At 47.5% G+C, this 13,706-nt stretch overlaps 1 protein-coding gene across 1 annotated transcript in view; it reads left to right on the forward strand.

The window, feature by feature from the left end:
• Window positions 1–13,706, forward strand: part of NRDE2 (NRDE-2, necessary for RNA interference, domain containing) — a 36,090-nt gene that overhangs the window by 16,993 nt on the left and 5,391 nt on the right. The window contains exons 5-10 of the mRNA XM_081111602.1: window positions 323–773; window positions 1,592–1,997; window positions 4,204–4,337; window positions 7,615–7,735; window positions 10,044–10,219; window positions 11,965–12,351. Of these exons, the coding sequence (XP_080967728.1) occupies window positions 323–773; window positions 1,592–1,997; window positions 4,204–4,337; window positions 7,615–7,735; window positions 10,044–10,219; window positions 11,965–12,351 (1,675 nt within the window). The remainder of the gene's footprint in view (window positions 1–322; window positions 774–1,591; window positions 1,998–4,203; window positions 4,338–7,614; window positions 7,736–10,043; window positions 10,220–11,964; window positions 12,352–13,706) is intronic.

The following is a 13,706-nucleotide window of genomic DNA, read 5'->3' on the forward strand; positions in this document are numbered from 1 at the left end:
ATCAAACGACATAATGTAGGTGACAGGACTTGAACTACAAAGCTCCAGGGAAGTGTAAATTACCACCATCCAGGAGGCAGGCATGAGCTTAAATTCGTGAGACGTCAACGGAGACTTGAAGTGTTAGAGGAATAAGTTACATGGACAGAAAAAGTTCACTGCTAATCCTCCTATTTTCCTCAGTAGAGACAGTTTGAAGGTAAGGTGAATTTGCACATATGCATTTAACTTGCATAACAAGAGTTTTAAGTGTGATGAGCCTTCACCCATTCAGAGTTAGTGCACATATTTCCTCAATAACTTTTTCTTTTTCATACTTAAGATACAAGAGGAAAGGAGACTCCTGCCTTGGCATTAACCCTAAGAAGCAGTGCATATCCTGGGAGGGGGCTCCCACGGGGAAGAAGCGTGCGCACAAGCACATCGAGCGCTATTTCACGAAGAAGAACGTGGGGCTGATGAACGCTGACGGAGTCGCCGTGAGCAGTCAAACTGACCCTCCCTCGTCTGCGCCCCTCTCCTTCATCCCAGTGAAGGACTCGGACGATGTGGCTCCTCCTGTTACAACCTGGTTGAACCCTCTGGGGATTTATGATCAATCCACCACCCAATGGTTACAGGGACAAGGTCCTTCAGAGCAGGAATCCAAGCAGCCAGACTCCCAGCCGGACCGTGAGGACGCGCTTCTCAAGGCCAGGGTGGAGGAGTTCAACCGGAGGGTGCGGGAGAACCCTCGGGATACTCAGCTGTGGATGGCGTTCGTCGCTTTTCAGGTAAACATCACCGTCCCCCTCCTGCCTCACATAGCACGGCAGTGCTCATTTTGGCAAAGCGATGTGCTCTGTGAGCTCCCAGGAGGAACCCAGGCACTGGGCATGTAAAGATGATTACGCTATAGCCCTTGCCCTGAGCGTGCCCAGAGTGCAGGGAGAAGACTGGCGTGTGAAGAGCCATGCATCTGGGGAGATAAACGCCTTCGTGTGTAATTCGGGGATGGAATGAGGGAGTGACTTGCCATAGAGAGTAAGAAAGGGTTTCCAAGAGAAGGTGAAATCTGAGCAGAATCTTGAGGGAAGAGTGGATGCTCACCAGGAGGGGGAGGCCTTGGGGAAGTGCAGACAGACCACGCGGAGAGCGCAGAATGTGGAGAGAAGGGCTGCTCGTTGAGTTACCTCCTTAGGGCTACATGCGCCCTTTCTAAAATACATGGGTTGTCTTAGTTCCACCTACATTTTTTGAACAACTTATACAGGAATATTTTGTCCCTCATTTGACTGTTTTAATGGTCAAGTTGATTCCAGAAAAGGATTTCAAGGCATTGCATGCTAGTTATTGATACATAAATCTAAGTTTTAAATGCCAATAGGCAGGTCAGTCAGGTGAAATAAATACAAGATCAGTATACGAGGTGGCACAGGTACCCCAGGAACTGAGCTGCCATTAGGAGAAATTGTGATACACTAGTGGTTATCAACAAAGTCCAAATAGCAGAGCCTTTTGAGAGATGAGGAACCCTCTGGGGCTTGTGGGCAGCTGGGATCCGGAGGTGCAGTTCCCCGTGCATTTGTAAATGGGTGTTTTTGTTGTTGAGGACGAGGTCATGCGGAGCCCTGGCCTGTATGCCATCGAGGAAGGCGAGCAGGAGAAGCGGAAGCGGTCCCTGAAGCTCATCCTGGAGAAGAAGCTGGCCATTCTGGAGCGGGCCATCGACAGCAACCCGAGCAGCGTGGACCTGAAGCTCGCCAAGCTGAAGCTCTGCACGGAGTTCTGGGAGCCCTCCACGCTGGTCAAAGAGTGGCAGAAGCTGATATTCCTACACCCCAACAATACAGCCCTTTGGCAGAAATACCTTCTGTTTTGCCAGAGCCAGTTCAGCACCTTTTCAATATCAAAAATTCACAGCCTTTATGGGAAATGCTTGAGTACATTGTCTGCTGTGAAGGACGGCAGCATCTTGTCTCACCCTGAGCTGCCTGGCACCGAGGAGGCCATGTTTGGTAAGGAGATGGTGACCAGATCCATTTACGTGGGAGGAATGATGCTGCCTTTTTTTTTTTTTTTTTTTAATTAAAGGAGAGGGAGAGATAGAAACATCAGTGATGAGAGAATCGTTGATTGGCTGCCTCCTGCATGCCTCCTACTGGGGATTGAGCCCACAACCTGAGCAGGTGCCCTCGCTGGGAATTGAACCTTGACCTCCTGGTTCTTGGGTCAGTGCTCAACCACTGAGCCACACCTGTTGGGCAGGGAATAATGCTTGTGACTTTAATTGAAAATGAAGATTTATTTTGATTTACGTTAGAAGAGTCGAAGTTGATAAACCTGATTGATACATTGATAAAATTGATTAATCAAGAAAAAAACTATTTTTTTTAATATATTTTTTATTGATTTTTATACAGAGAGGAAGGGAGAGAGATAGAGAGTTAGAAACATCGATGGTAGAGAAACATTAATCAGCCGCCTCCTGCACATCTCCTACTGGGGATGTGCCCACAACCCAGGTACATGCCCTCGACCGGAATCGAACCTGGGACCTTTCAGTCCGCAGGCCGACGCTCTAGCCACTGAGCCAAACCGGTTTCGGCAACAAAAAAACTATCTTGACTCCTTTTGACCATGACGGATTCTTCCCCCTCCAGCTTCTTGGTGGTGGTGGTAAGGGCATTAGAGACAGTAGAGTTAGGAAATTATCCCTGGCCTAGAAGTTTCAACTTCTCTGGTTATTAACCAGGGAGGTACAGTCAACACTCATAACTTTGGCTGCCAACGGCCTGGTCTTTTGAGGTACCTGTGCTGCTCATCACCTCCAGTCCTAGGGTTTCGGGCAGTAATGCTTGTGGGATGTCCTCACTGACTGGAAATCTTTGCATCAGTTTAGAGGTTACTGGGATTATATGGTTAGCCTTTTGGTGTGTCCCAAAGGAGCCTAGAATATAAATTTGTCCAGTAGTGACATATCAGAGGCAGCATGTTATGCAGGAGCTAGAGAATGTCGCCTTTGACTTGAATCCTGGGTTTGCCCTTCAGTGGTTCTGGTATGACCTTGGATAAGTTCCTTAACCTGTTTAAGCTCTTGTTTCTCCCTCAGCAACGATAGTATGCTACCTGCTTACAGGGTTATATGGTGAAAATACTGTATATGGTGAATCTAGCTCAGTGTCTGGCACACGCAGGCAGTTACTGGGTCAAAACCCTGCGATTACAGTGAACTTCTAAAGATGTAAATATATTGCTCTAGAGCAGTGGTTCTCAACCCTGGCTGCACGTTAGAATCACCTGGGAATCTTTTTAAAATCCTGATTTCTGGGCCTCATCCTCCGGAAATTCTGTTTCTTTGTTACTAATGTTGTGGCCCCACCCCATAACAAAGAAACAGAATTTCTGGAGGATGAGGCCCAGAAATCAGGATTTTAAAAAGATTCCCAGGTGATTCTAATGTGCAGCCAAGGTTGAGAACCACTGCTCCAGAGAGAACAAGCATTTACCACACTGGCATAACAAGCCTCGTGTGTGCTATCATTTGTGATGTGCTCAGCTCGCTCAACATGACTTAGTAAGTGGCATTGCACCACACTTAAGGCAAACTGAAATGTTCAGGCGTGGAACCTTGATTTGGTTACAGCTGACGCTGAGCATAGGATGGAAATTGCTGGCGAATAATGCCCTCTAGTGATCCACTGAGGATAGGTGTTGGCTTTCTGGTAAAAAAAAAAATGTACCATGCCATCCTTTTCTAGAAATCTTCTTGTGGGCATAACTAGCATTTAAACAAGGGCCATAAGTAAAGGAAAAAAAGGGACATTAGTGAGTCTTTGTATTGGGGGGGACTCGTTTTATCTCTCCATGGTTCTCCACCTTCATTGTGGAAGTTTCCTTGGATTGCTAGAGTCTGTCTGAGAAACAATCCTTTGAGTTTTTGCTAACAATATTCAGACCAACCTCCTGCCTTACATTTATGTATATGTAGTTTTTATTGTTAATATTTGTATTCTCTGGTGGTTTTATATAAAAATTAAATGAATATACTTTGATTACAGAGCTGTTGTGAGTCCTTTTAAATCAGGACATGTAGGTGTCACAGCTTTGAAAATTCAGCAGTAACTGATTTCAGGGAGAAGATGTTCTCGGTGTTTTACTGTATCTTAGGAATCAGGTTGTTTTTCCTCGATGGTGTTAACCAGAGTTCTCTGCCGCGTTCAGTGCTCTTTCTTCAGCAGTGCCACTTCCTGCGCCAGGCCGGGCACGCGGAGAAGGCCGTCTCCTTGTTCCAGGCCATGGTCGACTTCACCTTCTTCAAACCCGACAGCGTGAAAGACCTGCCAACCAGAGGGCAGGTAGGAGCTCCGCTTTCCTTTCTGTCCGCCCTTTTCCCCTCCCCCTCTTTCCTTCCCTGCTCCTCTCTCTTTTGGGGCGAGGGATGGATCATGGGAGGTGATGGTGGTTTTCTTTTTTTAAATCCTCACCTGCGGATATTTTTCCATTGATTTTTAGAGAGAGGGAGAGAGGGAGAGACAGAGAGAAACACTGATGTGAGAGAGACACATCGATTGGTTGCCTCCTGCATGTCCATGACCAGGGCTGGGAGCCTGCAACCGAGGTACATGCCATTGACTGGAATCGAACCCAGGACCCTTCAGTCCACAGGTTGATGCTCTATCCACTCAGCCAAACCAGCTAGGGCGGTGGTGGTAGTATTTTTAAAATACCATATCTTCCTTTGTATCAGACCTGCTGAGGATTGTTTCTCAGATAGATTCTAGCAATCCAAGGAAACGTCCATGATGAAAGTGGAGAACCATGGAGAGATAAACAAGAGTCCCCCCCACCCCCAATGTAAAGACTCACTTTGTCCCTTTTTCCCTTACTTACGGCCCTTGTTTAAATGCTAGTTATGCCCACAGACAGGAAAACCATTGTCTTGCCTACTTTAGTGCGTTCTAAGGTGAGTCTTTTGTAACTTCCCCTCGTAACCTTGCCACTGCTCCGATCTTCGCTGGAGTTGCCAAGGGAATGCCACGCTGGTGCTTTGCCAGCACCAATCCTAATTGGGGAAGGGTTAGTCATTCAGGTGACAGGTGAGCGTGGCCAGTATTTGTGATGTGAAGCAGTAAGAAAACCCTATTACAGAGCTATTCAATAAGAAGGCCTTTTCCCTTCTCCGTGGAAGATAACCCGGTTTCCTGTTCTGCAGAGGGCATGGTGGAGAGGGATAGGATATCTGAATTCATGGTGACCTTTCAGAGGTCTTTCTCGAGAGGCCTAGGTCTCCATCTTGTAGAATTTTTTTGAATTGCCTATAAAGACTATTTTTACCATCATTTCTTTCCCACTAGAAAAAACACAGGATTTTATTGTTCTCCTGTTGAAGGGCAGGTCTTTGCAGGACGGGGGAGTGAATTTGACAGCAGGGAGGAACCCCTACTTGCCAGCGATGAGTGGGTTCCGCAGGACCACAAAGGCCAAGTCCCTGCGCAGGTTCCTTGTGGACTGGCGTGGACTTCTTGCCTCGCCACTCTCGGGGCCCTCGGTCCACATCTCCTTCACTTCTCCAGCACCGTGTCGCAGTGCCTGTCAAGCCATCACTCGGCCCGGAGCTTCTTGTTGTTGCGACAGTTGGTGAGCACATGGGTTGTTCTTGACCGACTGCGTGAGCACGGAGTGTTAAACTCTGCCTCCTCCGCTCCTGCAGCTCTTCCGGGTCATCTCACTGGGGCTGTGGAGAAGGCTCATGGGGGCGTGGTTGCCTCTCAAAACGCTCCCATTCTCTGCATTGCGTCGGCCTCGGAAGAGAAATATCATTATTATTTTTATCTATTTTTTTTCCAGACAAAGTTGGGTTAAAGAATATTGGTGGATATTGGGATAACTGATTATTTGTATAGTAAGCCAGATAACAGTTATTTTAAGACATACTTTGTTACTTACGAGTATGCTGTGCTACAGCAGTGATTCTTAGCCAGCTCTGCAGAGCATGGGGTGTGTGGTTGGGGCTCAAGGTCAGGCTCAGGGTCATGCTCACGCCCACCCCTTTGCTGACACTCGTAGTCTGATGAGAGCCGTTTCTCATGGGGCTCAGGGGCGGGCCCTGGCCAGGGCTGTGGGCCTCGGCAGCCTCTCTGATGTGTCAGGAGAGCCTGATCCAAGCTCTTGGGGTTAACAACACAGGTAACTGCAAAGTATTTACATGACAACCTTTAAATAAAGCTTTTTATTTAGTGACTTTCTGTATCTCTGAGTAAGTCGTCACCATAAGCAGGCAGAGTCTGGTATTACTAGTCTGTGTTTCTGTGGAAGAAATAAATTGGTTATAACCATTTATCACACTTTTAAAAAAATACCTTTTTTTTTTTTTTTTGAGTAAATAAAACCTGTAAAGAGGGAGTGTAGCGAGGCTGGCGTGGCTCAGTGGTTGAGCATCGACCTATGAACCAGGAGGTCACAGTTCGATTCCTGGTCAGGGCATATCCCCCAGTTGCAGGCTCAATCCCCATTAGGGGGCATGCAGGAGGCAGCCAATCAATATTCTCTCTCATCATTAATGTTTCTACCTTTCTCTCCCTCTCCCTTCCTCTCTGAAATCAATTAAAAAATCAAATGTAAATGTAAAAAAAGAGGGAGTGTAGTCTTCCCAGTTCCCTTCCTGAGGTGGCTGACATGTGCTCAGCATCCAGGGCCCGTGTCATGCTGCCCGCCCTGCCTTCGTGGCTCTCCTGGACACCGCCCTCCCTGGCGTGCGAGGCACTTCTGGGCTCAGGCTGGATAATCCTGCGGCTCCTGTCCCCCGTGTGCCTGTTCATAGCCTGGTATCCTCTTCAAAGATTCCTTACAAAGCTCCCATGGAGCCAGTTATTTGCTCTTGTAAAGTCCTTACTGTGGATTGATAGCATGATCGCTTCCTGTTCCTTGCTGTGTCCACATTCTGTTCCATGTGGAATTGCTGCCACTGAACTGGTTACCATGCACTGAGGACCTAGTGTCCAGATGAGTGAGGGAGGGGCCAGGCTTGCAGACCTGTTCATTCGTTGGGTGCCTGCCATGTTCAGCTCTGCGCCAGCAAGTGTTTATTGAGTCCCTACTAGGTGCTGGGCGCTGTGCCGGCTGTTAGGAGCAGGTAGTTGAGACGTGGCCATGTCCTCAAGACCTCAGCGTCTGTCCTGATGGAACCGTGGCTCCCCTTCCCCTCAGCAGGTCTCGAAAGCAGCGTGACTCCGGGTATCAGTTAGGGGTTCTGGCAGTGCCAGTGCTTCTTGTGAGACTGGCCGACCAGGGTCAGAACTGGAAAGCCATTCTGCTCCTCCCCTTCTCAACGACCTAGGCCAGTCTTTGTAACCCAATCTTGGACGTGTCATCCCATCACTTTTTGCCATATTGTTGGTCCAGCCCATACCAAGGGTGTGAATCCCATAGCCCTGAGGGCTACCATGGAGCCCCCCCCCCAACTAGATAATTACATTTTCTGTTTGGGGTGTGTGTTATATCTACTTCAGAGACTGATGATGGGCAAGGCTTCACGAAGCATAGCCCCTCTTAGGCCAGCCCGCACTTAATTTGCCTGGCGACTCAGCAGATTTGTACAAGTTGGGCTAACCTCCACGTCTTACATCTGAACAGGTGGAGTTCTTTGAGCCCTTTTGGGACAGCGGAGAGCCCCGGGCTGGGGAGAAGGGCGCCCGAGGCTGGAGAGCGTGGATGCACCAGCAGGAGCGGGGCGGCTGGGTGGTCATCAACCCAGGTAAGGCCCTCGCAGCACGCGTGTGAGTTTTCCTTCTGGGACTTGTTTGTACGTCATCATGATTAGTAGTTTATATGTAGAAGCCATTAGCAGTAGCTTAGGAACATTGTACAAATGTCAATGTCAAAAGTACATTAAATAGATGTCCCAGGAGCATAGACTGTTTTCCTCTTGCAGTGCTTCTCAACCTTCTGGCCCTTTAAATACAGTTCCTCAGGTTGTGACCCAACCATAAAATTATTTCCGTTGCTACTTCATAACTGTAATGTTGCTACTGTTGTGAATCGTAATGTAAATACCTGATATGCAGGATAGTCTTAGGCAACCCCTGTGAAAGGGTCGTTCGACCACCAAAGGGGTCGCGACCCACAGGTTGAGAACCGCTGTCTTAGAGCCTTTGAAGCAGCTGACCCCTGTCTGCATCACGCTTGCAGGTTTTGAGTTCTCTCAGGGGAAATGCTTCATTTTTCCTTTTCAGGCTTCTGAAGACCTGATCTTGTTGCTAATCCCCACCCCCATTTCAGTGTGTATTTAAGACGGTCTTTTTGTTTTCTTGGCAGTGTCCAGATCATTTGAAAATACATGCCTTTTAAGGACTACTATAAAATAATTATTAACTAGCACTTCTATAAATGTCATTCTAAATGACTCAAAGTACTTTCCAGAGTTACCCTCTAAAACAGCCCTGACCAGTAGAAATATAACTCAAGCACATGCGTAACTTCACATTCTCTAGTAGCCACCTAAAACAAGCAAAAAGAAAAGAGGGGCAATTAATTCTGGTAACGTGTTTTGTCTAACCTAGTAGTAAAATCATTAATGTTTCAACGTTTAATCAACATTAAGAAACGAATGAGGTATTTTGCATGTTTCCCCATACGAACTCTTTGAAATCTGGTGTGTATTTTTCCTTTATAGCACATCTCAGTTCAGACCGGCCACTTTCTGGGGCTTGGTAGCCACTTGTTAACGCTACCGTTTTGGCCAGTGCAGCTCTTAGCTATTTGGGAATTGCTTCACTCACCTGGTTTCTTGCACGTGTGAGTGAGAAAGCGGTGGATGGGCGCCCACCAGGCTCGGCCAGCCTCTTTTCACCGGTGTCACCTTCCAGCGCTCATCTGAGAAATGAACACTTGGGATTGGCTGTGATCTGCCTGGCAGTGCAGAGCTGCAGGCCAGGTGGCATGTCTGTCGCCTCTTAGGCGGGGCCCTTCAGGTGTCTGGGGTAACTTTGCCAGCACTTGTTTTCTGTGTAACTTTGAAGATTGTTGGTTTTTTTCCCCCGCTTAGCATAGTTCCCCTGAGATTCAGCCAAATTGTTGTGTGTGTCAATAGTTCATTCATATTTCTTGCCCAGTAGTGTTCCATGACATAGCTGTACCAGTTTGTGTATGTTGTCTCCAGTTTGGGCTGTTGTGAATAAAGCTTTGCTGTGGGCAGTAGTGGATAGGGTTGTGTGTGAACATAGGTTTCCATGTTTCTGGCATCAGCGCCTACAAGTGCAGTTGCTGGGCCTGATGGTGAGTGCATGTTTAATTTTATAAGAAACTGCCAGACTTTTCCAAGTGGCGGTACCATTTTACATGCCCTGTTTGTTTCTGTTTAAATGTGGAACTTTGCAGGTGATTCAGCTCTTCTCCTCTTCCATTCTGCCTGCCCAGAGTCAGGAAACAGTGAAGTAGAGGCTGTCACTGAAGGATAAAGGCTACCACTGAAGGATGTCTTGAATTGACATTTTTTGAAAGACGTGAACATAGGTCATAATCGTAAGGTCACTGGCTAAAAATTCTGATGGCTTAAGAAAATCTAAACCAAAGTTGTCATTAAGTGTCACTTAGTACTCTAGAATGGTGTTGTCCAGTAGCAGCCACTAGCCATGTGTGGCTATTTTAATTAAAGTTAATTAAAATGGAATAAAATTAAAAACTCATTTCTTCTACCAGCTACATTTCAAGTGCCCTGTGGTGGTGGCTGCTCTGTCAGACAGCACAGATATGGAACGTTTGATCACCACAGAGAGTTGTGTTGGTCAGCGCTGTTCTACAGTATGTGTCCTCATTTTCATTGGTGTGATAGTGTTAAAAATCATTTGATTTCAGCAGCTGACCTACCGCTGCTGGGGGGACCTTGATTGTGGTTACAGGAGAGCCCATCGGTAAAGGCCACTGAGCCTTGCAGAGGCTGGGCCTAGGTAGCTCTTACCCATCTTGGCATTCCAGGGGCCACCACAGTGGCTGGCATGCAGGTTGATTGGGTGTTGATGGTTTTATTTGCTGGTTAGTGAGCTGGAAGTTTTGTTCTTGCCTAGATGATGATGATGATGAACCAGAAGAGGATGACCAGGACATCAGAGATAAGACCCTGCCCAGGTGGCAGATCTGGCTTGCTGCTGAGCGGTCCCGAGACCAGAGGCACTGGCGGCCGTGGCGGCCTGATAAGACCAAGAAGCAAACGGAGGAAGACTGTGAGGATCCAGAGAGACAGGCAAGTACCCCACCCCAGGAGGGCGCCAGCCATGGGGTCTTTGCCTTCTCCCCATCCCCATTGGGTTTGGTGCCCAAAGAAGGTGTTGGGCTCTCAGAGCACTTGCCTGGCTTAGGAGATGCTAGCCTGGCTCTTGTTCTTGTCTGGAAACTTCCCTCTCACTGAAAACCAGGGTAGAATGTCATTGGCTGCTGGTGATGTGGGAGCTGAGTGGCACTTGACCAGGTAGTTCCTGCCCCTGAATAGGAGCGGTGGTCTTCCAGGTTGTTCAGTTACTTTTTCACATGGAAGCTGGAGGGCTCAGGGTTTAAAACACAGAATCCCTGTCCTAGATGGTTTAACTGTGTCCACTTTCCCCGCCCTCCTTGTGTCTTCAGAAACATGGCCGGTAGGTTTGACTCCAGAAGACAAGGAGGACTGGATGTAAGGCCGTTAGGGGACAGTCGGCATACAGCTAGTCTTATTGGAGAGGGAACCAGCAGTCAGACGGCTGTGTGCCAGGCATTTAACTCACGTTGGCTCTGTTACCGCCGTTGCTGCGTGACTGGTACATGCTGCTCTGTCTCATGGCCGCAGCGTGATAATAAAGGAAAAGATTCTCTTTTGATACCTGGAATTGACCCAGTTTCACAAGATACATTTTATATTGCTTGGAATAAAGTATAATAAGTATATGTTATGTAACATGGTAGTATGGACTCAGAGTAGGGAGGCTTGTCGGCTTTGGAATGGTTTGTTGTCTGTGGCCCTCCCTACCTGTTACATGCCTCGAGGGTGGAGCTGTTTGCCTGCTTTCTTCGCTGCTGAGCCCTCAGTGCTCCGTGAGGGGACTGCCGTGAGGCGAGTGTGCACGTGAGCTCCCTCTCCTGGCTGTAGCTGGAAGGTTCAGGGAGGACTGGGGTCTTTCTGTGGAGGTTGAGGGTTTTGCAGAGTTCATTACCCTTCCAGAGTCAGTTCTCAAGGCTCAAAATCTGGGCAGTTTCCTGGAAGCTCATTTCTGGAGCACACCACTGCTGCCCGCAGTTTCTTGTCACTTAGCTTTCTCAACTCCAAGCCTGGAGATTTCTGATTGACGGATGGTTTTGATTAGTTGACTCCAGGTAGTCCTTTGCTCAGAGCCACAAAGACCTCAGATGTGCAGGACCTTGGAACAAAGGGTAGTCTCCGTGGTCTTACATTTTAAAGTTTTACCTGAAGTCAGCCACGAACACTCACTGTTGGTATTAGGTTCTTAAAACTTCTCTCCTTCTTCCCTTACCTTCCTGCTGTTTATCTATTTTTTTAGCACATTTTTCATTTCCTGAAGCAATTTCGTACCAGAAAAACACAGAACAATAAAGTTATTCTTCTATCTTAAAAAAAGTTTACACTTGTGACTACAAAGCAATTATGTGTCCTTTCAGAAGTGAATGATTCTAGATTTTCTATGAATCCAACAGGATATTTTGAAAATTTTTGGCTCCAGCCTGCTCATGGGCTTCCCTCCTTCTGAGAATCTCAGCAGTGTGGGAGTCCCACCAGTATTGCAAACCTCTCCTGCAGCGCTCTGGGTTGCCTTGAGAGGCCTCTAGCTTTTTTGCATCTTGCAGAAAATCTAGCTCCTACCTGTTTAAAATTGTATGTTGTTGAATCATTATGCAATCATGTGAAGAGAATAGTGGGAGAATTGTGATGGTTTTCTGTTTATTACAATAGATAAATAAACAAACCGAGCTCCTGAGCAGGTCCCTTTGTCTTTATTGCAGGTGCTGTTTGATGATATTGGACAATCTCTAATCCGACTTTCCAGCCAAGCTCTTCAGTTCCAGCTGATCGTGGCCTTTCTGCAGTTCTTGGGTGTGCCTGCTGGCTTCAGCCCTCCAGCTTCCTGCCTCTACCTGGCCATGGATGAGAACAGCATCTTCCATAACGGACTTTATGACGAACAGCCATTGACTTTTCTCAACCTTTCATTTTCTGGCGTCAGCTGTGTTGGTCGCATGGACCAGTTGGGCTGCCGGCGCTGGACCCGGGGTCATGGCCGAGAGGGCGAGGAGTTCATCCGCAACATCTTCCACCTGGTGATGCCTTTGTTTTCCGGCAGGGAGAGGTCCCAGCTCTGCTCCTCCTGGCTACGGTACGAGATCGCAAAGGTAACTCCGGCCCCTCCACCCTGCGTGGGGACTTCCTTTTGTGTCTATTTATAAAGGCTCTTGGTGTTCTTCAGGGTCCAGGGCCACAGCACCTCCTTCGGGGACCCTAACGGCACCTGGTGTGTGGCTGCCCTTTCAGAGGCCTTAATATTAAAGTATTTCTTCTAAAGCTGCAGTAAGAGGAATGTAGGAGTGACTGGGCTATTTGTGTTGATTCTTGTGTCACCAGATGCCTGTGATTATGTGAGCTCTTAGTGTTAAGAACCAAGCTTAAGCTTAAGCAGGGTTAGAGGATTTAGGGGCTTATTAAAATAGATAAAATAAGCTACTTACCCTGCTCTCTTATCTATGTATCTGCTAGAAATTTGTCTAGAATAGACTCTTCTGCCCTCTGCTGGCCAAAGTTAGTATAGAATCTTAACCCCCAAAGTTGTGACATTTTAACTACAGATTGTACACACTAGGTTGTATTATCTCTATATATAAAAGGCTAAGTGTCCTCCCAGCTGGTTGCTATGATACACACTGACCACCACAGGACAGACAGCGCAGGAGCTGCCATGACGCACACTGGCCATTTAAAAATAAACGGCATCATGGACCTGGAGCCCACAAAGCAACACTCAGCCTCCCCCAAATGGGACACAGGCCCTGCCACCACCCCGGAGCAACACCCCACCAAATCGCAGCCAACGCTGCCAAGACCCCATGGCGCAAAATGCGGCCCACAGCCCAGCCCAGCCCAGAAATGGTCTCTGTGGGCGCCAGGTAATGACGTCACATAGCAACGCCCAGCTGCTTCTCCCTCGTGACTAGCCTCCTTGGAGTTTCTTTAGCCCAGGAACCTGACTTGCTTCATAGCCAGGTGCAAACATTTCACACTAACCAAATGTCTGTGAGGCGTTGTCCCGTGTCTCATCTCATTTGATCCTCACAGAAGTCCTGGAGTAGGTAGATAGGAGACTCGGTGGAATCTTATTTTCTTTTCATTAGCCAGAAAACGGAGATTTAGAAAGCTTAGAAGCTTGACCCAACTGAAAAGAAGAAAGAAATGGTGGACCTTGAAAATGACTTGTTTTTCTCACTGCGCAGAATGTAGTCAAACACTGCTGCAGTTAAATATTTTACCCTTTGTTCTTCCCGCATGATCTACAACAATAATGTTTTGCTGTGTTGCTGACAATTACCTGAAAGAAAAGTTGGGGTGCTTCACTGGGCTGGAAAAAGTTAAGCTACATCAGAAAGCAGGTCTAATTAAGCAAGTTTATATATATATAAAAGGCTAAGTTGACTCATGCATGTGCGATACATATAAAGTTCTCGCTGGCGCCAATCGCACGTGTGTGTTTCTGTCT

The sequence above is a fragment of the Myotis nattereri genome, assembly GCF_964212035.1.
Source record: "Myotis nattereri genome assembly, chromosome: 1".
In the NCBI taxonomy this organism is placed as follows: domain Eukaryota; kingdom Metazoa; phylum Chordata; class Mammalia; order Chiroptera; family Vespertilionidae; genus Myotis; species Myotis nattereri.